This window comes from Ammospiza nelsoni, chromosome 16, assembly GCF_027579445.1.
Source record: "Ammospiza nelsoni isolate bAmmNel1 chromosome 16, bAmmNel1.pri, whole genome shotgun sequence".
Taxonomy (NCBI): Eukaryota; Metazoa; Chordata; class Aves; order Passeriformes; family Passerellidae; genus Ammospiza; species Ammospiza nelsoni.
Genome location: NC_080648.1, coordinates 17,900,268 through 17,923,632, shown reverse-complemented (window position 1 = coordinate 17,923,632; position 23,365 = coordinate 17,900,268). Strand labels below are relative to the sequence as shown.

At 56.0% G+C, this 23,365-nt stretch overlaps 2 protein-coding genes across 2 annotated transcripts in view; both read right to left on the bottom strand.

Moving 5' to 3' along the window:
- Window positions 1–7: 7 nt before the first annotated feature.
- LOC132080722 (tripartite motif-containing protein 29-like) lies at window positions 8–4,549 on the bottom strand. Its single transcript, XM_059483989.1, has 6 exons — window positions 3,911–4,549; window positions 3,176–3,271; window positions 2,569–2,802; window positions 2,454–2,476; window positions 1,654–1,817; window positions 8–412 (listed from the first exon to the last, which is right to left on the bottom strand). Exons 1-6 carry the CDS (start codon window positions 4,505–4,507, stop codon window positions 408–410), a joined length of 1,119 nt encoding a protein of 372 aa, XP_059339972.1. The 5' UTR covers window positions 4,508–4,549; the 3' UTR covers window positions 8–407.
- Window positions 4,550–11,218: 6,669 nt separating this feature from the next.
- PPARGC1B (PPARG coactivator 1 beta) overlaps window positions 11,219–23,365 on the bottom strand; it is a 44,114-nt gene continuing 31,967 nt past the window's right edge. Inside the window, exons 3-12 of the mRNA XM_059483948.1 lie at window positions 21,094–21,303; window positions 19,260–19,370; window positions 17,522–18,572; window positions 17,011–17,047; window positions 16,626–16,690; window positions 15,484–16,231; window positions 14,900–14,975; window positions 14,031–14,152; window positions 13,603–13,757; window positions 11,219–12,041 (exon numbers count right to left, since the gene is read on the bottom strand). Of these exons, the coding sequence (XP_059339931.1) occupies window positions 11,938–12,041; window positions 13,603–13,757; window positions 14,031–14,152; window positions 14,900–14,975; window positions 15,484–16,231; window positions 16,626–16,690; window positions 17,011–17,047; window positions 17,522–18,572; window positions 19,260–19,370; window positions 21,094–21,303 (2,679 nt within the window). The 3' untranslated portion in view covers window positions 11,219–11,937. The remainder of the gene's footprint in view (window positions 12,042–13,602; window positions 13,758–14,030; window positions 14,153–14,899; window positions 14,976–15,483; window positions 16,232–16,625; window positions 16,691–17,010; window positions 17,048–17,521; window positions 18,573–19,259; window positions 19,371–21,093; window positions 21,304–23,365) is intronic.

Genomic DNA, 23,365 nt, shown 5'->3' with positions numbered 1-23,365 from the left:
CATCACGTTTAACAAACTAATAACATGACTTTATTAACAAGAACCTAACACAGTATTTAAAACAGCCGAGCAAAAATGCCCAACTTAACGGTATTTCCATTATGATTAACAGAATAAATAAGAGGAGCTCTTGCAGGAAGAGGTGGGGTGCTGTGATACACCCCCTCATAGCAGCCCACAATCCAGCTTGGCATAGCCTACGTGCAAGGCTCACAATTTCTAGGCCTGAAAAAACAAAACACCTTGTAATCACATTACTAACAGGAGCTTCATCACTCTGATGGCATCATGGATGGGATACTTGAAAGGGATGGTTCCAGTCTCTATAAGCCTGAAGTTCTTAGCAGGATGCACAGCCTTGACAGACACATCATGAAAAGACAGTGTTTCTTCTACCATTAATATCTTCAACCTAAGGAACACAAAGAAGCAGCATTCTAACCAGGCACAAACAATTCCAAGCTTCCAGCAGCTCTCATTGCTGGTAACCTCCTCCCAGCAGCTCTGGGATGGCACTGTGTATATTGGAGTCCTGTCCTGGTTTGGGTTAGGATTCATTCTAATTATGAGAACTCCATTCCTGAGAATTCATTCTCTTCTCAGCAGCTGGTACAGTAGGGAATAATGTTGGTAACAGAAAAAGCTGGTTTGGCTGTGGCTGAGCAGTGCTAGACCTGAGCCAAGGAACTTTCTGTGCCTCATGCTCTGCCAGCGAGGAGGTGCACAGAAAGCTGGGAAGGAGCATAGCTGGGGCTGGTGACCCAAACTGGCCAAGGGCATATTCCACACCACAGAACACGAAGCCCAGTGTAGGAACTGGGGCCAGATGTCCACAAGGAGCCAATTGCTGCTTGTGAACAGTGGCTGGACATCAGAGAGCAGGTGATGGGGGAGCAATCGTGCTGGGCATTGATAGTTTTCGTTGGGTTCTCTCTCTTCCTCCTTTCTATGACTGTTATCATTATGATGGCCACTGAATTTGTGTTTCATTAGGCTAGTTTAAGGAAAATGATAGGTAGATCCAAATGTGAATCCAGAGGATGTTGTACCACCAAATGAGAAGGGACCTAAAGAGAAAAAATGCATTGATTACCAGATCATTGTGGACATTTGGAGTCTGCCTCTGTCCTGACCCGAGGCCCACTGCCAGTAAGGGCTGAAGCAACACCCAGAGAGCAGTACCTAGGGATCCCTAATTTCACCAATTCAGTCAGACAGGTGTCCACTGTGCACAGCTCTGGGACTGTGGGCTAAGCTTGCAAAGCATTGCAAAGGAGTAGAAATATTTACACAGGAAGAGGAGGTTATTTATGTCTGACCCTGCCCCTGCTGGGATGAGTTCTCAACTTTCCCCTTGAATCAAAGGGAGGCAACAGAGGTATTGCTTCTCTTAATCCTCCCAGAAAACTCCTGGGAATTCACAGCCTCTCCATCCATAGCCTGGTTTAGCAAGGTGCATTCAAGGCATGCCCCAAAGCCCTGAATGGCAGGACCAGCTCCCTTTGCTGCACACACATGTGCAAATAAGCACAGGTGTAAGGAATTAGCATTTCTAGAGGTACCCAGTGTACTTGGTGCTTCATTATAGTCCTTTCTTAAAGATGTTTGATTGACTTCCCCATTTGCTTTTGACATAGCAAAATGAGCTCTTACCAGTAGATGTTCCTTCGTATTCCCAATGTGATGAGAGCTTAAAGGAGATCTCCATGTTTGAGATGAATTGCTGGAAAAGTCTCAGAATACCATCTTTGGTTGATTTATCCAAAGTAATGGGTGGCTTTGGCACAACTTCCCTTTTAGGAAGTGGCTGGCATTTCCTAAAGCACGCAGAAGGAATCACAGAACCACAGAATCACAGACATGGGAAAAGACCTGCAAGGCCATCAACTCTAAGCTGTGCCCCATCCCGACCTTGTCCCCAGCCCAGAGCTCTGAGTGCCACCTCCAGCCCTTCCTTGGACACTCCAGGGATGGGCACTCCAACCCTCCCTGGGCAGTTCCAGTGCCTGAACCCCCTTTCCATGGGGAAATTCCTGCTGTGCCCACCCTGAGCCTGCCCTGAGCCCCCTTTCCATGGGGAAATTCCTGCTGTGCCCACCCTGAGCCCCCTTTCCATGGGGAAATTCCTGCTGTGCCCACCCTGAGCCTGCCCTGAGCCCCCTTTCCATAGGGAAATTCCTGCTGTGCCCACCCTGAGCCTGCCCTGAGCCCCCTTTCCATGGGGAAATTCCTGCTGTGCCCACCCTGAGCCTGCCCTGAGCCCCCTTTCCATGGGGAAATTCCTGCTGTGCCCACCCTGAGCTGCCCTGGCCCAGCCTGAGGCCGTTCCCTCTGCTCCTGTCCTTGTTCCCTGGAGCACAGCCCAACACCCCCAACTGTCCCCTCCTCTCACTGAGAGCTCTGTTCCTTGTACACATTGGCAATAAAGATATTAAACCTCAGGAGCAGCTTACCTGCCTCTGATCGCTGAAAAAGCCTGTAAAGATTTGGAAAGCAGAATCAGCACAGTGCAGGCACAGGCCAGCTCTGGAGCTGTGTGTCTCTGGGAAGGGGGATGCTGAGAGGTACCTTGGTGAAAAGAAGTGTGTCCTTCTGATTCCTCAGATCCTGCAGCTTCTGAACATCCTGGCTGGCCGAATCCTTCATCCTCTTGTGATTATTCACCTCTGTCTTAATCTTAGAAAGTTGTTCCTCCTCATAGTCACTGAGAACTTTCAGGACCTCGCCTTTTTTCTTCTCTAGCTCCTTATGCATCTCCTGGAACAGGCTCTCCAGCCGTGCCCTCCGATGGCTCTCATCACTCTATCAAGAAAACATTTTCAAATTTGTAAGGGACATTTTCCACATTAGCTTTTACTTAGAAAAAAAAAATCTGTCTTTTTTCTGGGATTGAAAAAGTAACTAAACGTTGAAGGTTGGAAAAATAAAAAAGCCACACACCAGCCACTCATCTGGAGGCACAGATTTTCAAGCTTAACTAAGAATGGACCTCCCACACTGATTAAAAAGTTCTACATCACCCTTTCCCAAAGAAGAAATCTCAAAAATACATGAGAAGCCACCCAGGAACGAAAAAGCTTCAGAATCCATGATCTGGGAAGGACAAAAGAAAACTTCATCTCATTATTTACCAGCAAGCAACCACCCCAAGGTGATATGGGACCTTGAAACAAACCTTTAGTCCCTCCATTTGTTTCAGCAATTTTGTTATGACTTTATCCACGGCAGCTTCATGGTTCTTCAGTGTTTTCAGAATTCCAGGAAATAATACCTACAAATATCATGGGAAGGAGATATCAGGAGAGGACTGGCATAATGCACGAGATCAGCAGTTTTATCGACAGGGGTTAGCTGGACTTGCAAAAGGTCTGCTCACTGCATGCTCTCAGGACTAATCAGAGGATAAAGGCTCACTGGAAGGGTTTATCCTTGAACAAGTGCCACAATTACAAGCACAAAAAGGACAGTTTGAAGCTGAAAACTGTTCACGTGCACTAGCCACATACAAAGCTATTTCCCCTGTTGGCACCTTTCTTTCTCTTACTCTGTCATTAATTATCTTTGCATAAGTGCAGCTCAGGCTCATCTTTGCCTTGGAGGTGCACCAAGGACTAAAACCTTGCAGGAGCACTCAGGCCTTGCAAGAGCATTCAGGCCCCATTTTGACCATTCTGGCCAAACTCCTCCCTCCGGAGGGGAAAAAGGCGTTTATAACACCTCGTTTTATATCTGAGGGGCCAGAGCCAGAGAGAATCTGTGAAAAAACTCAGAATAAAAGCCCAGGACTGCAGTTTAGCCCCGTGCTGGCTCTGCAGCTCTCAAACTCAGGAGCTGCCCCTGTGCCACGGGAGCTCTCTGGGGTTCTCCTGGTGCAATCCCGGCCAGGGCCCCCGCCCCAGCAGCCTCTTACCTGCGCTTCGCTGAAAGCCTCCTCCAAGCTGATGATCTTGTGGTTCTTGTGCGAGATGACGGAGCACAGGACGCAGATGCACTCCGAGTCACTCTCGCAGAAGCACTCCAGCAGTTTGCCGTGCTGCGGGCATCTCCTCTCAGCCAAAAGCTGCCCATCGCAGGGCTCCACCAGCACGTGGCTCTTCTGCCCGTGCCGGCTGTTGTGCCTGCTCAGGTGCGCCTGGCACAGCGAGGCTTCGCAGCTCAGACACGTCTTCACTGCGGGCTGCGGCTCCTGGAGGCAGGAGTCACACAGCACCACCTCCCCGGCCTGGCCCGAGCTTTCCCCCTTCTCCTGGCCTTGCGCTTCCTGCTTTTCCTCCTCTTGGTGCGCGGGATCATCCAGGAACCTCTGCACGATGTTGCGGAGGTGGAAGTTGGCCCGCAGCTCCCCGACGAGCGAGTGGCAGAGCGGGCACCGGGCAGGGCTCTGCTGGCCCCGCAGCGCCTGCTTGATGCAGTCCTTGCAGAAGCTGTGGCTGCAGCCCGCGCTCGTGGGCTCCTTGTAGATGTCCAGGCAGATGGGACAGGTCAGCTCTTCCTTCAGCCCCGCCATGGCCTTTGCCTGGGCCGTGCCTCCGGCTCCGGGCACGGCTGACAGGGACGGAAACAAAGCAAAGCGCGGGCACTACTGATAAGGAGCAAACTACCCCATGGGCTAATGGCTGCTGCCTCCTCCCCTTCACCAGGGAGGGTCTTCGCTCCCTTCTCTTCAGCTTCCTGCCTCTCGAAGCCACGTGTGCAGGGGCTGCGTCTGTCCCGGTGCTGATAATAAAGTTGTAACAATTCGTGTTGAATTACCTCTTGGAAATTCCTTTCTGTTTCCTGGCCAGGGCTTTGTCCTGTATGCATGCGGTTATCTCATCTGTAAAGACTGTGAGTCTGAGCTACACTGGTAGGAACTAATAACCTGGTCTGACCACAGCAATGGGCAGCATTCAAAGAGAAGGAACATTTTTGGAGGTCTGTGACCAAAAAAGAATAGTTGGAGAAATGGGATGTTCCCCAAACGACTAGGCAGGATCCTCAAAAGAACCCCACTCCAATGAAAATAAACTCTAAGAAGTGATTTAAACATGCAGAGGATACAGGGGATGTTTAGCATATAGTTCGGGGAAATGTACTGGACATGTAAAGCCACATAGATTAAAGCTGGTCAGTCAGCCAGGTGTGCTGTGTGTAATAGGGAGTTATGCCCCGCATGCCGAGGGCTGAAATAAAGAAACGCCACTTTCTAATACTGAAATCCCAGCGTTAGAGAGTTGAATTCCCCAGTGACAGCAAGTCAAACTCCTCACAGCAGCTCGAGGCTGAGAGCTTGGGCACTTCAAGGGCAGCGTGGCAGAAGGTGCAGCCCTGCTGTGATGGGTCAGGAAATGAGGCAGGAAGGAAAGCTGGGAAGAATCCCTGTGGGCAGGGAGGCTGGGAGAGCTGGACCAGCAGGCAGAGAGGACCAAAGGAACCAAAGCTGTTCCCTTCTGCAAAGACTCCTGGATGGAGCTGGACGAGAGGCTGGGACTGATAAACCCTGAGTGAGCAATTGTGTGGCTCAGCTGAAGTGCGGCCTGCAGAGCCCAGGGCAGAGCTTGTGTGGCCCAAAGCTGAGGTCCCTGTCAGGCAGCTCCCGTGCCAGCAGAGCCCAGGGCAGGATTTGGTGTCAGGTGCCACTGCTGAGGGCACAGGTGGAGCTGAGACTCCACAGAGCAGCCCAGCACAGCTCAGCAGGCAGTGAGATGGAGTCCGCACAGTGGGCACTGCACACTGGTCAGGAGCAGCAGCTGGGCTGGGCTGCCCCCACTGCCAGGTGCCAGCCAGCCCAGGGCACCACCAAAGCTGTCCCTGTTCACACAAGCTCCTGAGTGACTGATTTTCCCCTCCCACGAGGCACACTGTGCAGGGAGAGAAATAACACTGCCCCCCTCCCCTGCAGCAGCCACTGAGCCACTCCAAAACAGATCCAGTGTCTGTGTGAAAAGGAGTTGTTTAATCACAAAGTTCTGCCAAAATAAAAACCACCCAGCTGGGATTTATCCCAAATGGTTGGAAGTAATTGCTGGGACCAAGGGAACTGATGAACTGGTGTCAGCATTCACCATCCCTTCAGACAGATTCTAGGTCTGCTTGCAGGAATTGTCCTCAACAAACAATTGTATTTAATAAACAGATGAGTGCTTTGTTTTCCAGGAGGCTGCCTGGGAATGCAGTGTTGGAGGCACAGGTCAGGTTGGGAGGACAAACATCAGCCCTGGGTCTGTCCCTCCCTGCAGGCCCTTCCCTTGTGTGCCCCTGTCCCTCCTGGGGACCCAGTGCTGTGTCTCTGCTCCACAAGTGCCCACCCCGGGCACCCCATCACTGGCTGTCCCTGCTGCATTCCCACATTTCCACCCTCCAAATTCATGTTTTCATCTGTCTGGGCACTATTGGCATCACAGAGCTGATGTAGCTCAGAAAAACATTCCTCTCTGGTGGCCTTGAAGGCTGCTGGCTGTGGAAAGCAGCAGGGAATGGGCTTCCCATGGATCTGCACTCTGGCTGCAGCAGTGGCAGGGATGGGGGCTGGCTTTGGGCTGGGAGGCAGGTTCCAGATCTGTGCCTAGGCTGGGGGAGCCACACCGGGCTCCCACAGATGTGCTGGAGACAGGCAGGTGCAGAGCTGCTGCCTGAATCGGTGCCAGTCAGCAAACCCCAGCAGCTGGCACAGCTCAGCGCCTCGCAGAGCTGCTCCTTTGGGGCTGCTGGGATCCCCCAGCCCAGCAGCTTCACTGACCCATGGTCTGGATAAAACCTGTGCCACCCCTGCAGCCTGGTGAGCCCTATCAGGGCATGGCTGGCACAGGGCTCCCGTGTGCCCGGGGGAGCTGTGCCCGTGCTGGGCCTGTCCCTGCCTTCCAAACATCCCTCCCAGAGCCTGGACTGCCACGGGCACCAGGGCACCAGGACACGGCCCTGCCCCTGGGGGAGCACTCTGGCTCCCAGGGCCCGCTCTCCTGGCTCCAGGGGCTCTCCAGCTGCCAGCCTCAGCTGCTCGGCTGCTGCATCACCACCTGCAGTCTTGTCCACATTTTCTCCTGCCCTCTTACTCCACTCCAGAAATTCTGAGGAGCATGTTCAGCTGCATTTTTCACCCCCTCCATCTGAGGAGTTCCTTCAGGAAGGGTCCTGTGGCAGTGGCACCTCTCAAAGTGCAGGGCCCAGGTTTTTCTGCATGACTTAAACTGGGAGCAGGCACACTTTAAATAGCAATAGACAGCGATGTTCCCAGGCAGGAGCTGCATCCCTGGCAGCTGGCAGGCTCTGCCACCCCCTTGGCCCTGGCGCAGGAAAACACCTCACCCCGAGCAGATTTGCACTAAAAACCAAAGTATAGCAGCACAAACTGGTTCCTTTTTGTGTTGTTTCCACTTTATAGTATATATGTTATCGTTTATTTATAGGCAGATCACTTCACTATTTACAGTACATGAGCGTAGAGATTCTACAGTCTTTTTGATGTAAACAAGAAACTCCACGGCAGGGGAGTCTGGAAAAAGAAGCCAGTTCTGAAGTATTTACACAATTTAAAATAGAACTTTTATACCCACTGGATAGATATAGAGAATACATTGAGCGATTTGGTTAAATTATCTATGAAACTATAGAATCTGACAATGTAAAAATACAAGAAAACGTTCTCTCATTTTAGAAGGTAGACAGTTAAATCACACTAGAAATAAATCTCTTTTCTTTTTTTAAAAATAATAACAATAATAATAAAGGAAAGGCATAAGAATCCATGCCATCTCTTAAGGTTAAAGTATATTACATAAATAAGGACACAACAGAATGGAACTGGGGGAAAAATTAAGTGAAATATAAAAAAACCACTACCAATTAAAAAAAAATACTAAAAACTTGATTCTTAATCATAGAGGGATCAATTCTGCTTTTACTTACTCTGCAAGTAGAAAATTGCAGAGTTAAGTAGTACTTACTGAGCATGAGCAACAGAGGCAGAATTGGCCCCTAATAATTATGAGCAGTGTCCTTTTACATTAAAAAAAAAAAAAGAAGAAAAACACAGAATTTAGCTTTTTTATATAAATAACAAAGCAGATGTGCCCCTTTTTAGGTGAAATTCTTACACCTTTCTGAAGAAATGCATCAATTGAACCGTTCTCTCTCTTTCTCACATGCACTCACACATTCCCTCCCCAGCTCCTGCTGCTGCCCCTGGCCCCGGGGAGGGCGAGGGAAGAGGAATGAAACCCCAAAATGAAACCCCAAGGCTGCATTTGGCTCTGTATTGCTTGAGATTGTCAGGGATGGACTTAGAACAGAACAGGTGTTGAGTTCAGTTCCAACACCAGTACCTCAGGACTCAGCAGACCTCCAGAAAGAAAAAAAAATCCCCAAAAAAGGGAGAAAACCGTGTTGATCTGCAATTGCAAAACTGATTTGCACGGCGCAGAGCTGAGACCAGACCCAGGACTGCAACAAGGTGACTGAGCTGCTGCTTCCTGAAAGATGTGCTGAGGAAATGAGAGAAACCTTTGCTTTGGGGCAGCATCCAACCTTAAAACCTGGGATTGTCCTCTGCATTCAGCCCACACACTCAGAAACGTTTGCTCCTCCCTGCGGAGCCTCAGGGACGCGCTGGATTCCAGCCAGAAACCTGCTGCCCCCCCTGAACAACGAGTTTTTCTGGGGCAAACCTGTGCAAAACAAGCAAAGGGGCATTTTATCAGAAACTCTTCACACATTCAGCATTTGCCCACAGCACCTGCAGGAAACGGCCGGGGGGCGTTCTATACTCACACAGCTTTAAAAAAATAAATCTCCTCCTGACTTATTGCCTACCAGAATAAACCCTTTTGCTCCCAGTTTCTCCTGCCCATCCCCAGCCCTTGCAGGGGGCTGGGGTGTGAGGGTCCCACAGGCTGGGTGGGAGGGGAAGGCAACCCTTGGGAAAGGGGGGATCCCCAGTCCCTGGCAGCTCCTGCAAAGCTCTGGGCACCTCTGGCTTCCCTGGCAGCAGTGCCTGGGCATTGCTTTGCTCCTGCCCCATTTCCCTGTCAGCATGCAAACCTTAGGCAGCTCAGGAGGGAGCTCTCACCTGCCCCTGTGCCCGACCCACCTTCCTGCAGACTCGAGCACTGTGAGCTAAAGACACCTTTAGAGTTAAAAACAAACAAACAAACAAAAAAAAACCCCACAAAATTTAAAAAAAAAAAAATCAAGTGGAAATTTATTTTTCACCCAGTCCTAAGAGATGGGGGAAGCCCCAGGGCAGGCAGCACACAGCCCAAGGGGCTCTAAGCATAGTGCATAAGTCTGGAAAGATTTTTTTGGGGAGGAAGGAAAACAAATCATCCCAAGTGAATGAAAAAAAGTAACAACCCAAACAAAAAAAAAAAGAAAAAAAAAAAGAAAACAAGAAAAGAAAACCCAACCCCACTTATAGGCTTCAGGCACCACAAAGACCACTTATTGCATCTCTTCCTACCCTAGGGCTGCAGTACTGATGAGCTCTGTGCAGGACCAGCCCTTCCCTTCCCCAGCACCGGCCTCAGGACCCAGCAGCTGGGCTGGGGCCGACCCAGGGCACCCAGCCACAGGAAAACACTGGGAAATGCTGGGGCTGGGTCTGCCAAAACCAGTGCTTGGAAGTGACTGATTGATCCCCTGGCGTGGGCTGGAGCCCCCCCAGCTCTGCACTAACCCTTCCCCTCCACCACCCTTGATGCATCCCCAGCGGGGCCCAGCCACGGGTGCCCCCAGCTGAGTGGGAGATGGAAGAATTCCACTTATTTGCTTTTCTTTTTTTCTTTCTTTCTTTTTTTCTTTTTTTTTTTTTTTTTTTTTTTTTTTTTTTTTGTTGGTTTTTTTTCTTTTGGATTGATCGTTTTCTGAAAAACATCAGCACAGCACAGGACAGTACTACCCACCCTAAATGTGTCGCTATATACATTCTACATAAGCTCTATAGCAATCACATGTAAACATCATCATCGTGAGGAAATACTAGGACAGAAAAAGGCAAAGCTACAATGAGGCAATTGCCAATAGCAGATGCTCAGTCTCGGCCAGAGCTGCTCGTGGTCGCTAAGGTGGGATGAGAACGGGGGATTTAGGGGTGGGAGAGGCGCCAGATTTCTCTGCTGAGGCTGGAATGGCACCAGGGCTGTTCCCTGGCAGCGATGGTCACCGGTGGCAGCGTGGGGACCCCGCGGTGGCCCCGGGCCCCGGTGCTGCCGGGCTGGTGTTGTCAGAACCACGGCTCTCCCGAGGGAACAGCCAGGGAACTGTGCTGGTGTCGGCGCTGCCGGCATTCCTGCTCCTGCCAGGGCCCACCCTGGCACGGCTCCGGCTCCTGGCCTCGCATCCTGTGCCACTTCCCAGGCTTTGGTCGCTCTCCCTGCAGGACGGAACATACCCAGGGAACCGGGGGTGAAACCCCCAGGTCGTGGGGAGGGGAGACCCCAGGAGACTCTAATCTATCTATTGGCAGAGTTAAGGCTATAATATTCTATCTACAGAGGATGGCTGAATCCCTAGTGGTCTCTGGGGCTCAAAAATAAAAGGAGAAGGTGGCGATGGCTTGAGGAGCGGCAAGGTTCCCGCTCCCTTGGGAAAACAGCGCCTCTGGCCGGCTGGTGGTGGGCTTTGCTCCGGCTGGTGGGGGCTGTGTCCCCTTCCCACCACACCCACACGCGGAGGGCAAGTCCACAAGTTCATTTTACACTTCAATCCAGCGCCGAGGGCCCTTGGCCAGAGGCAGAGCTGTGCCCCGGGGCGCTGGACGGATCCGGGGTGCGGGTGGGTGCTGGGACGTGTATGGCTTATCAGCTACGGGGCAGGGGGCTGGGGGTGCTCAGTGGGGGTGCTCAGTGTGGGTGCTGTGCCCGCCCCACCTCTCCGCACTTGGGGCTGGCCTTACTTTGGGCTGGATTTGGGCTGGATTTGGGCTGGCTGCCCAGTGGGAAGCACACACAGGTCTTCTCGCCCCGCTTGCTTTTGCAGGGTGTGGAAGCGAGTGTGGATCAAGCCACAGGGCCTGGCCAGTCTCGCAGCCATCCAAGGAGCTGGAGAGGAGCCAGCTCCTCCACATGGCCCGGAGACATCCATGCCCCAGGCTGTGCCAGCAGGACACATGTGCCCAGCTGGCTGCAGCCCCCAGCCCCTCTCTCCTGGCTCCAAAGGCAGCGGAGGCCGGAGCAGCGCTGGCTGCAGGCACTGCATCCCTCTCCCAGCCTCTGCAGCCTGCAAAGCTGCATCCATCACCCACCAGCACCCAGCTCAGCATGGGGGTGATGCTGGGGGCTCGGGCCACGCCAGCACGAAGAATGGCTTTGACAGCAAAGTGGGTGACCCCGGGGCAAGCACCGAGCACCCCGGTTTGCCAGCAGGGGAGGCAGGGGAATGTCAGCTCTGTGACTGCTCTGACCCCCCATTTGCTGAGTGGCAAGTGCCTCATTACAGTGCATAGTTAAAAATCAAGGAAGCGGTACAATAAATCTGAATTACAGTACATCTGAGCCATAAATACATTTTTTTTAAGTATATACTTTTTTTTTCTTCTCTTCTTCTATTAAAAATTAGTTTATAATCCTGATTCTATTCACAATGAACAATTTCATCATCACACACTACGGACAAAAAAATGTTATGGTGAACACAGCTGCAACTCCACGGCGGGAGCATGGGGAGGGCTGGGAGGGGGAAGAGGGGCCGGGGGGCTCCTAGGCTCACCCTAAAACAACCAGTCAGAAGCAGAGAGGGGACTAACGTGTGGCAGTGAGACATCAACACCATGGGGACTCACAGACAGAAGCAGCTTTGTTCAATGTAAACATCGATCAGGGGACAGCAGTCTCTCTCTCTCGCGGGCGTGCTCTCGCTCTCTCTCGCTCTCTCGCTTGCCATAGACTGAATAATTTCTTTGAAAACGTAAACATATTGGAAGTGCCTTGACTGAGGTATTGAGGTATTCCTCCAAGGTTAAGGCTGTTACCGATGCAGGCTGAGCTGGGCCTCCTGCAGCAAGCTGTCGAAATCCATGGTCTCGTACTTGCTTTTCACCGGAGCTGGGGACGACTCGTCCGTGCCGCAATCTGGGGATGGCAGGGACAGAGGACAGCCGGGTCAGGCAGGGGGATCAGCGTCCTCTCTGCCTCGTGGGGAGGGAAACTGAGGCACAGCAGGGCACTGCTCACTGCCCTGCCACTGCACAGCCAGGCTGGGCACAGCGGTGATGGTGACACTGAAAAGAGCTGGGGCAGGGGGGCTGCAGCCAGGCCCAGCTGGGCAGGGCACACACCACTGGCATTCACTGCCAGGGGTGAAAAAATCTCCTGTGTGCAGCTGAATTTGGAAGGGCTGACACTGGGCCATCCCATGGGAGCTGTGCTGGTGGCAGAGCCAGCCTGCTCCACTGCCAGCCCTGTGCCAGGAGCTGAACACAGAGTGCCCCTGGAAAGCCCAGGGAATTCAGCACACAGCAGAACTAAGGCTGCCAAATTTCACAGCAGCTTAACATTTTGGGTGTGTATTTTTGAATGGTGTGGTTGCATTTCACCTCTGCCTGGGGGCTCCCCTTCTCACCCTGTACCAGGATGAGCAGGATTTTAGGGATGAGCTGGGCTGTGCAGGAAGGGGGTGACTGATGGCTCTGCAGAAGTCAGGTGAGGAGCACTCAGGGGGCTTCTCTTAGGCAGAAGGACAGCTCTGGCACCCCTCCCCACAGCCCTGCATGGTCACCATCTTCCTCACAGGGTGCTATCTGGTTCCTAATTTCTCTGTGTCCAAAATGGGAGGCTCTGGGGTTTATTCAGGTGAACACTGGACATTTGTGCCCACGATCAAAGTCAAGGGGTGGCTGCTCTAAGCAGAGCAGATACTGCAGGGTGATAAAAACTCAGGGAGTACTTGAATCAGATGGGCCATCTGCAGGTAAGTCAAGACTTGGGGTTTATTTTCTGGACCTCAGTCCTTCACTCATCAAGTGATATCCAGAACCCTTCAGCCTCTGCAGAGGGTACAGAAATAAACATGCAGTGTTGGTGAAACACCTGAAGCAAGGAGGGCTGGGCAAAGCCCAGGACACATTTCTCTTGCACGACTAGCACAGGGTTTGGCTCCTGGCCCTCAGCTCAGGCTGCAGCCCTGGTGACACAGTCCCTGAGACCTTGCTGAGGCACTGAAAGGATTAATGCGAGCACAGCACATTTCAGTGCTGTCACTTTGGCTCCAGAGTGCATGTGCAGCTGGTGAATCTGTCCTGCAGAGCAGCAAACCACCCACATCACCTCTTGGGCTAATGAAATGTTGCTGACTGCCTTCTCTAATGCCTGGGAAGGGAGTTTTCTGCTGGAAAGCCTCCAGCACTGTGCAGAAACTCAGCAGACACAAGATGGGCTGCGCTCAGCTGAGACCCAACACTCTGGGCTGTGATGATACATTCTGCAGCCAGCACACCCTGAGGCCTCACACCAGTTTCTTTCCTTCTCCCCAGTTCCCCAATCCACCTGTCCCATGAGCCATAGGAAAGGCAGTGGGCTTCTCCTGCAGGCTCTGCAGGCGTTGGGGATCCCTGGGTGACCAGGGCTCAGCGGTGCACAGTGCTCTAACAGCTCTGTGCTGATAAAAGAGACAAAGCAGCTGCTGCTTCCTCACCCAGGTCAGCGTATCTGGTCCAGAAGAAGCGCCCCAGGCCACCAGAGCTGAGCTGGAAGGAGGGCTCGTTCCTCTTCCTCAGCGAGGGGCCGTTCTTCAGCGATAAGGCGGCGTGCTCGGAGTAGCGGTACGTGATGAAGCCGTACTTCTCCCCCCTGAGCAACCAGAGAGAGAATTCAGGATGTGAAGAGCCCCACAGCCCTTGTGCTGCAGCACTACACCCCTGGCCCATCATTCTCCCACTCCTCCACCCCACAGATGCCCCTGGAGCTCTGGGCACACTGAATCTCCTTGACAAAAGCACCGAGACCGAGGGCTCGGCTGACCCAGGGGATTGATGTGGCACTGCCTGGCAGTGCTGTGGGCTTTGAGGAGAGGAGCTGCCTGTAGCTGCTGGAGACCTGAGCCACAGCTCACTGCCCACCCACCTGTTAGTCCTGGTCAGGACCTGACACTCCACGATTTCACCAAACACCTCAAAGCGTTTCTTCAGCTCGCTGGAGCTCATGCTGCTGGAGAGGTTTCTGATGTACACCACCCGGCCTTCCCCCTGCCAAAGCAACCAAAAGCTTTCAGGCTTGGACCCTGCACCTCTGTGCTGCTGATGGGCTGTGGCGGAGCCCCTGCAGCCAGCACTGGGAAACTCTGCCATGGACACAGCCTGACATCTCCAGGATCTGGAGCCAGGTCACAGTGTCACCCCCAGGACAGCCATTACCAGGCTGCAGCAGCCACTGCCCCCTTTTCTCTTTTAAAATTCTCCTGCATTCTTGCAGCTTCTCCTGGCAAATGTGGGATACAGTCCCAAGAATTGCCAGTGGCAAAATCCAATTGCATTGTAGGAAGAAGTGCCAAAGCAGCATGTGTGAGTGTGAGTGTGAGTGTGTGTGCACAGCAGTAGGGAGCACCAATTTACTCTCCCATGTGCCCACTCCTCTCCCAGCTCCCTCCATGTGCCCACAGGTTCCTGGTGCACGAGGATGCAGCAGGGCCATATCTGTGCCATCAGGGATTCCCCAGTTCACCCCACAAACTGCCAGAGCCAAGTGCACTGAGGCACCAGCGTAGGAGGCTCTGGGCATCCCTGTGCCAAGGACTCCGTGTGTTGCCAATCGCTGGCGGCTCCTGCTGCACGTTGGGTTTTCCTCCCCCCACCAGCCCCTGTCCTTGTTTAACACTGGCCTTGCACCAAGGGATGCTGAAGCCAGGGCTAATGGGCTCTACTGCTGCTTTTGGGAGCAGGAGATGAGCCGAGGGCTGGCCTTGCTGTGTCCCCGTGGGGTCCCCCCTCACTTACGATGGCCTTTTCCCGTCTCTTCTTCAGCTGGCCCCGCTGCCCGCTGCCGCCCTGACACTGCTCGCCGTTCTCACACCTGCAGGGAGGGACAGGAGCTCAGCCCGGGGCTGGGGGAGCTGCTGGGAAAGCTTCAAACATCAGTGAGAAGCTGAGACACCCACAGGAGTGGGGGCACTGGGAGCCAAGGAGAGACTGGGGTCTGGACCCATTGAAAAGGACACTGCAAAGTGTTTTCTGATAGATGCCAGGGTGTCCCCAGGCAGCACCTGCCCCTTCCCAGGCCTGGGTCCTGCCCATGCCCTGCCACCCATGGAACCCCCTGGCTGCTTCAGTCCTCCACTGCTTCCTCAGGCCATGGCTGACACTGGCAGCGGTGACTGATGCAGTACCAATTATTTTCATAGTTTTTCTTTCATTAATTAACATCTTTACTACTTGCAGCACCAATTATTTTCACACTTTTTCTTTCATTAATTAGCATCTTTACGACCTGTGCCAGCGGAGCAGAGAGCACTGGAAGTGCCCTGCACCACACTGAAAACTCAGGGGACACGACCAGTGCCAATGTCCCCGTGTGCCCGTACCTGAAGGTGCGTCTGCTGGCAGGTGACCGCGACCGGCAGCACGAGGAGCCCGAGCTGGACCTGCTCCGGGAGCAGTAACGCAAACTGCCCCTGGAAAGGGCGCTTCTCCTCAGGCACAGCTTGGTGTCGCTGTGCTCCTCCTCTTCCTCCTCCTCTTCCTCCTCATCCTCCTCCACGGGGGAGCCGCTCTCACTGCAGCTGTCCTCAAAGACGGTGTCGTACTCGGGGGTCTTGCAGAAGACCATGTCCTCGTCATCGAGGGCACTGTCCAGAAAGCCAAAGTGCTTTGTTAAGCTGGCTCTGATCTCCTGGTCTCTCAGCTGCTTGACGCCGTCCTTCCAGAGCATCTCGGTGCCCGTGTCCTTGCCGAGCTCCAGCCCCTGGTAGTGGGCGGCCGGGACCCTCCTCTTGTGCTCCGTCTCCACCTGGCTCGGGGGCTCCCACGACTTGAGCACCTTCCTCTGCAGGGCAGGCTCGGGTTTCAGCACCTGGCAGTAGTCGTGGTCCCCGAAGGAGCGGGAGAAGGGCCGCTTGAGCACGCCCTGCTGCTCGGGCAGCGCCCGCGCCCGGCTCAGGTGGGCGAACAGCTCCGTCCTCTCCGGGTGCTTCCTGGGCGCTTTCCGTGAGGCTGCCGCGTCCCCGGGGCTGGGGGACATCCCCTCCTCCTTCCCGGCCTCCTGGGGGATGTCTGGCTTGTACAGGTCCTCCTCGGCGGGTTTGTATGGCGGAGTGGTGGGCGGTGTGAGACCTGGAGCCCCAAACAAAGAGCAGGAGTCAGCTCTGCCCCTCCGGCCTGCCCTGCCCCACCCCAGTCCTGGCTGCCCCCATAGCCTCATCCAGTGGCACCTGGGGGAACAGGAAGGATGCCTTGATCCCAGTGGGGAGCAGAGGACTCTCCCTTCCCTCCTGGCTCATGCAGGGCCCCCCTGAACATCTCCCACCCCGAAGGCATTCCCCTGAGCTGCTCCTGGTGCTCGGATGTGGCAGCGCACAGCAGGCTCCTGTGTCTATAGTGTGAATGGGATGAAGGTGCCCCCTTGGCTGGGTAGGCTGGAATGATGACTCCAGTCTGAATTTAGGGTGAATGAGCCCCCTCCTAGAGTACATTTTTACAAAACTAAAGAATTCAAAGCACATCCTACCTGCTGTCCCACACAGCTCCACAGTCAGCATTGGCTCAAAGTTTCTCTTCCCAAAGGTTGGGTCACTGGAGAAGAGCAGAAAACCAGAAAGTGTTTAGGTGAACACAGTCCCAAAACCCAAAAGCAAGCTGAGAAAAGCCTTCCCACAAGTGAACCCTCCCACTTTGGCTGGTGCCTGACAGAGTAACCCCGCAAGGGCAGTGGGGTGAGCAGCTCCAGGGCACACACAAAATGCCCTGCCCTGGGCATGGGACTCTCCCAGCTCCTCGCACCCTGTGCTCTGCAAACACAGCTCCCTGTGCTGCCGGCAGGGGCCCTGCCCAGCCACACAACCCCAGGCAGTTTCCAGCCCCAGAATGGTTCATCCAGCCCCACCTGCACTTACGTTTGTGCCAAGGACAGCGTGAGACACCTGGGTGTTTCTGAAAGGCAGGAGAGAAGCAGGTTACCAGTGGGGCTGTACCCCTGCAGTGCCCACTGAGGGCTTTGCCCACCTGAGAGGGACTGGCAGGGCTGAGCCACTCCTGCACTTGCTGGGGTTTTGGGGTACCACTGCAGCTGAACCCCAGAGCCCAAACCCAGGGAAAAAGCTGGAGGGATGGGGCAACCTGGTCCCTGCGGGGTTATGGCCACACCAACTCTCCACCTCATTACAAGGACAGGCAAACTGAGGCAGAAGATGCCCATGGATTGAAAAAGCACCCCAAAAGAGAACAGACCCCCAGCTGCCCATGCACAGGACCCCACAGCCAGGCAGCACAGGGGGCTGCTCACAGCTCTCCTGCCAGCTGAGTGCCCAGCACCCGGGCAGCATCACTGGCCCACGGCAGGGATGGCACGGGCAGCACGGGCACACCAGGGACAGTGAGCAGAGTGACGGTGGCCAGGCCCCTCACCTGTCTGCTCCAGGAGGGCACAGCGCCGGCTCTCCGTGGCCACCTCTCCATCCCCCGGGGAGCCCAGGCAGAGGGGCTGGGGCTCTGCCGACGGGGCCGTGCCCCCCACCTCCACTTCGGCCGCCGGCTCCTCGGCAGAGAACCCCTCCAGCAGCGGGCAGGGCGCGGCCTCCCTGCAGCCCAGGGGCACGGAGGGCTCGGCGTGGGGCTCCTCGAGGAAGGAGAGCCAGTGCCCGAGCTCGGGGTTGAGTCTCTTGGAGCGGCGCACGGCATACACGGCGCTGTCCTGCTTGCGGGGCGCCTTCCCCTCCTGCCTCCCGGCATCGTCCTCGAGGGCCCCCGGCTCCCGCGGCGCCTCCGCCTCGGGGCTCTGCCGGGGCTCGCCGCTCTCTGCTCTGCCTCTGGGCGCGCAAGTCCCGCCGGTATCCTCCCCGTCGGGCGGCACGGGGGAGCCGGAGCCGGGCGGCGGGGCCAGGGCGGCGTACACGGGCTTGCCCAGGCGGTATGGCTTGCTCACATCGCACAGCAGGTCCCGCGCCAGCAGCTCCTTCAGGATGGAGAAGGACGCTCCGGGCTTCTTGCAGCTGCCGGCCGCCTGCCAGGCGCAGCCCGGCCGGCCCTGCCCGGGGGCGCAGTCGGGTTTGGCTCTCTTGTAGGGGCTGCCGCAGGGCTGGGGCCGGCCCTCGGCGGGGTCGCGGGCGGGCAGCTTGCGGGGCGGCAGGCAGTAGGTGTGCATGTAGCGGATCAGCTCCAGCACCGAGTGCAGCTCCCCCTCGCAGGAGAACTGGGGGCCCGGGCCCTCCTCCGCCGAGGACAGCGCGGCCGCCGAGTCCCCGGAGCTCAGCGAGTCCTCGCTGGAGTCGCTGTCGTCCTCGTGCTGGGCGCAGTCACCTGGGGACGGGTGGCGGCCGCTGCCGGGGCACTCCTCGGGCGCCTGGGGGGCTTTGGTCTGGGAGCAGGAGGTGCTGGAGGTGAGGTGCCGGTGCAGCTCCGTGCAGCTGCGGCTCTGTGCCTGCGGGACGCTCGCCCTCCTGTCCCGGGGACCCTCCACCTTCAGAGAGGAGAGAGGAGAAAGGAGAAAATCAGCCCAGAGCCCCCCAGCCACTGAGAGGAGGCTGACAGAGCCCCCCACACCCTCACACCCCCCAGCTGTGGCTCACCAGCACCCCAGCCTCCCTGGGGTCAGCCCCGTGCCCCGAGTGCTGCCCCTCCTGCAGGCAAGGATGCTCCCGCTCCCCAGGAGGGATCTGCTGCTCTTCCCACACAATCTAATTGGCCAGGCCTAATGCACTGCTCAATTACCATTAACAAAGCAGGAAAATCTCTCATGGCACCTTCGGCCGGGTTTCAGATCAGCTCAAGCGTTGGGGTGGGCTCTGCAGTACGACAGGCAGTGACTCCTGGCCAAAGGCCTTGGCTTGGGCTGAGAGTCAGCAGGGACGGGGGCAAGGGGGTGACCAAGGATGGAACACACGGGGCTTTCACAAAGGGGTGCTCAGAGAAGTTGGGAGAGGCCAAACCCCCCTGGGCTCAAGTGACATCAAGGTGCTTCTTAGCACAGCACAGAGTCTAAAGTTTTGCAGAGCCCAGACTGCATCAGACAGGGATGGGAGCACTGTGGGTGACAGTGCCTGCCTGTTCCCAACGCCCTGCCCAGCCCAGAGGCTGCTCACAGTCCCCAGCACCATCCTTTGGGCCATCTCCCAGGAGCTGTGTGCTGCAGAGGCTCAGGCAGTACCTTCGTGCAGGGCCGTGGGGGCCGGCACCTTGGGGTCCCCGGGCGCCGGGCGCTCCCGTCCCGCTGGGCCTCGCAGCTCGGAGGGGACGGAGACAGGAGCAGCTTCTTCAGCTGCAGAGAGAAGGGGCAAGAAAAGGAGTCGGCATCGCAGCGAGGGCAGGAGAAAGCACCCCTTGGCTCATGTGTGAGCACACCCATCCCAGAGCATCCCACCCAAAAATGGGGCAAAGAAACATCAGGCAGGGAGGGTTAGGCTTAGCAGCTCCCACCCTACGTGGCTGTGGGGCAGGTGCCTGGCTGTGTCAGGGTGTCCCCACAGCATTCAGCCCAGGGATCCCAGGCAGGCTGGGGCAGTGTGCAGGAGGGAATTTGCTTCCCAGGGACAGCCCCACTCGGGTCAGACACACGGGAGCTGCCGTGGCATCCCAACTTCTCACTCCATCAGCTCTGCCCTGAGGTGACAGAGGCTTTACACTGGTGTGAGTGATGGGTTTGGACAGCTCGCTGAGTCCCCGTGTGAGGCTCATTTAGCCAAAACATCCAGACAGGGCCTCGACTAATTAACGAGCTCTCAAGGCTCTCTGGAGATGCGAATCCCTGTGGGATCTGCCGGGATCTCCCCCAGCACCCTGTCACACCCATGGGCGCTGCAGAGGGGCTTTCCCCAGCTCACCCGCAGTGCCACCCCTTCTGATGGCAGGGCCAGCACGTTATCCTTCTGCTCAACCCCAATTTTGGTCAGGGGGAGGGAAAAAAACCCCAGACCCCACACCCAGCAACAACAACTGAGATTGTGCCCGTGTGGCGCTATAACCGGAGGCGACAACAGCTCAACAGCAAGACGACTGCGTAGGCACCGGGGGCTGCAGGAGAGACAGGTCTGGGGCTTGGGGCTGATAGAAAAGGGGTGCCCGGGTCAGGGTCGGCCAGGAAATGCCAGCCGGGGCACCCGAGGCTTTAGGAGAGAGGCTCCTGCGGGTGGGAGCGCCCAACTCCCGTTCCCCCCCGCCCCTGCAACGTATACATCCTATATATACACATACAGGTCATGTGTGATATATACCCCTGCGGGGCGGGCGCGGTGGAGATGCACGCTGTCACCACTGGATGTCACTGCTCCCCTTGGCTGGGACCGGGGGGACACCCCGGGGCCGGGCTGGGGGCTCGGGGGGTGCTGTGAGCGGCAGGCTGGGGGTCCTGTGCCAGGGAACCCCCCGGGCACGGCAGGAAACGCTCCCGGGGCAGGGAGGGGAGCGGGGCTGGAGCCCCAGTATTGCCGGGAACCAAGGGGGATGCTCCAGCCACCAAAGCTGGGGGGACTGGAGGCCACACAGCCCCTGAGGGGCTCCGGTGGAAGGCACAGGGAGGGTCAAACCCTCCCACTGACAGCCGAGCGCAGGGGCTGACACTCAGCTTGTGACAACAGGCAGCTCAGCCCAGGGCAGAGCCGGGGGAAAAGCCACCACTGCCCATGGGCATGGGGCTGGGATGAACCAGGGAGAGCCCCGGGCAGCCCCACACCTGCAGGGGGGCTAAAAGCAGGTGTGGGTGTGCCAAAGCAGCCCCCAGCCCTCTGGCACCCGCCCCCACCCCGCCCAGAGATAGGTTTGTATACACACAGCTGGTTCCCGTGAGGATGGTGATGGAGGTGACAGCAATGATGCAGAACATGTATACGTATACAATACAAGTATATGCTTTGGTATTGACGGTTAAAGAGAGTTTTAAGCCTAGAATGAAAAAATTCAGACCTTGGCTTCCTATCATACCCATGCAGCCGGCTTATCTGGGGCTCATCCAAATCCACCTTAAACAGTAGGAAGTGGGTTCTTACTAGAGACAGCTCATCACCCTCGGGGGCCGGGGGGCCCCCCGTGACCGGGGCGGTGGGTTTGGGGGAGGGGGCAGGTGAGGTGGTGGCAGGGCTGAGCGTGTCCCCCTCTTCCATAGTTCTGAAGGCAGCCAGGCCCATGTCATCTCCCTGAATATCATCCAGAGTCTCGGTCAGGGCTGCCAGCAGCGCTTCGTTCTCGCTGTCTATTATCTGAAAGGAGCAGCACAGAAGAAAAGCAGGGGTTAGGCTGAGCAGAGGGTCCCCAGGATGCTGGATGGGGACAGGGACCAGCAGAGCCACACCAGCTCCCACACTGCCTAGTGACCCCACTGTGAGACCTGGAAAAGCAGTGTCAGTCTGTCCACCCGCAGCCCACCAGGAAAAGAATGAACCAGAGCATCTTCTCTCCCCACAGCCCCTCCACCCCACCACGAGGCAAACAGCAGCAGATGAAGGATCTGTCAGGAAAAAGCTCCTGGCCCAAATCCTCCTGACTCTACAAGTGCCAAGAGCTGTCAGCTCAGCCAGGGCTGCCCAGTGGACAAGAGGGCACAGCCTCCCAGGAGGGCACAGGGGAAGCTGCACCACTGGCCTGATGCCACAGCTTGTGACAAGAACCACGCTGAGTTTTGTGTTCACTGAGAACTCCCAAACACAGGCACCTCCAGCTGCTCAGGGGCTCTCAGCCCTCCTGCACTGCTGCACCCAGGGCTCTGTGAGAGATCCTGTCCAGAGCACAGCCCCAGCCACTCCCCAGTCTCCCATCAGCACCCCCAGATCATGCTGTTCACCCAAAACTGCGTCAGGGGAGCTGTAGTGCAAGGCCCATCTCATTCCTGGACAGGAGCTGCTCTGCCTCCCCCTTGCCCACTGCTCCAGCCTGGCTTGGGTCCCTCCTTTCACTGTGCTTTGGCTTTGCTGATGCACCTCCAGCCTTCCCAGTGCCCTCCCAGTCCCACCCAGCCCCACGAGCTCCTTCCAGTCTGGCAATACAGCGCTGAAGCCCAGGAGAGAATGCAAAGCTGAGGAACGGCTGGAGTGAGCCAGCAGCTCCTTCTTTTTGGTCCTCCTCCATGACAATCTGAATGTAAACCATGTCCAGGGAGAGGCAGGCTACCATCAGGGATAAAATTAGCACGGGGGTAAAGTGAGGCTCACAGGCAGGACTGCTGCCTGCACACAGCCTCCTGCGCTTCTCTCCTCTTGTTTGAAAATTAAACATCTTTTGTTCCATGCCCTAACCTTGCTCGCAGTTACTAGAGCAGGCTCCAGGGAAAGGCAGCAGGATGCTCCATTTTTGGCCCAGTTGCTTTTCCTCCTGTTATTGGCACGAGATCGCTGTGCATACAAGTTCAGTGGGATACATTTCATCATACTCCACTGCTCCTCATCAGCCTGGCTTTTGCATTTCTTTTCTGTTTATCTTTTCCCCAGGAAGTTCACGGAAAATATGCATCTCGTGATGAAGGTCCCTCAGCTGGACTGGACCATTTTCAAGCACAGTATCAGCCCAGCACAAAAGCCAGAGGGTTGTTATTTCATGGGCAGGTTAGAAAATATTGAGCCTTTTTTTTTCATCTCCTTGTTTAAATAGAAATCTTCCTCCTCCCAAAATGTGACCCAGGGTTGGTGATTAGCTGGTACCAGGGGGTCACAACCTCCTTGTGCAAGGGGGTAAAGGTCAGGAGGGCACAGAGACCCCAGCCCCAGGGACAGGCACATGCAGGGCATGGCACGAGCTTGGGCAGGGTGAGGGGCTGCCCAGCCTGCTCTGTGCCCAGTCCCCTCTGCATCTCCCTGCTTCCAGCCTGGCTGTGCTGTCAGACAGCCCTGCCCTGTCCTTACAGCTCCAGGAGATGAGACAGGAGCAGAGGGACATGGAGCAGTCCTGCCTGTGCCCAGGAACATCCCCTGCCCCAAGAACATCCCCTGCCCCAGAGCATCCCCTGCCCCAGGAGCATCCCCTATGCCCAGGAGCATCCCCTGCCCCAGGAGCATCCCCTGCCCCAGAGCATCCCCTGCCCCAAGAGCATCTCCTGCCCCAGGAACATCCCCTGCCCCAGGAACATCCCCTGCCCCAAGAACATCCCTGCCCCAGGAACATCCCCTGCCCCAAGAACATCCCCTGCCCCAGGAGCATCTCCTGCCCCAGGAGCATCCCCTATGCCCAGGAGCATCCCCTGCCCCAGGAGCATCCCCTGCCCCAGAGCATCCCCTGCCCCAGGAGCATCTCCTGCCCCAGGAGCATCCCCTGCCCCAGGAGCATCCCCTA

Bases quoted from the DNA above. Each gene is read 5' to 3' on its own strand.
- LOC132080722 (XM_059483989.1), bottom strand. From the start codon at position 4,507: ATGGCGGGGCTGAAGGAAGAGCTGACCTGTCCCATCTGCCTGGACATC. The intron at 2,803-3,175 runs GTTTGTTTCAAG...TTTTCTTGATAG, and splicing joins AACAAATGGAGGGACTAAAG to AGTGATGAGAGCCATCGGAG. The intron at 1,818-2,453 runs GTAAGCTGCTCC...TGCGTGCTTTAG, and splicing joins TTTTCAGCGATCAGAGGCAG to GAAATGCCAGCCACTTCCTA.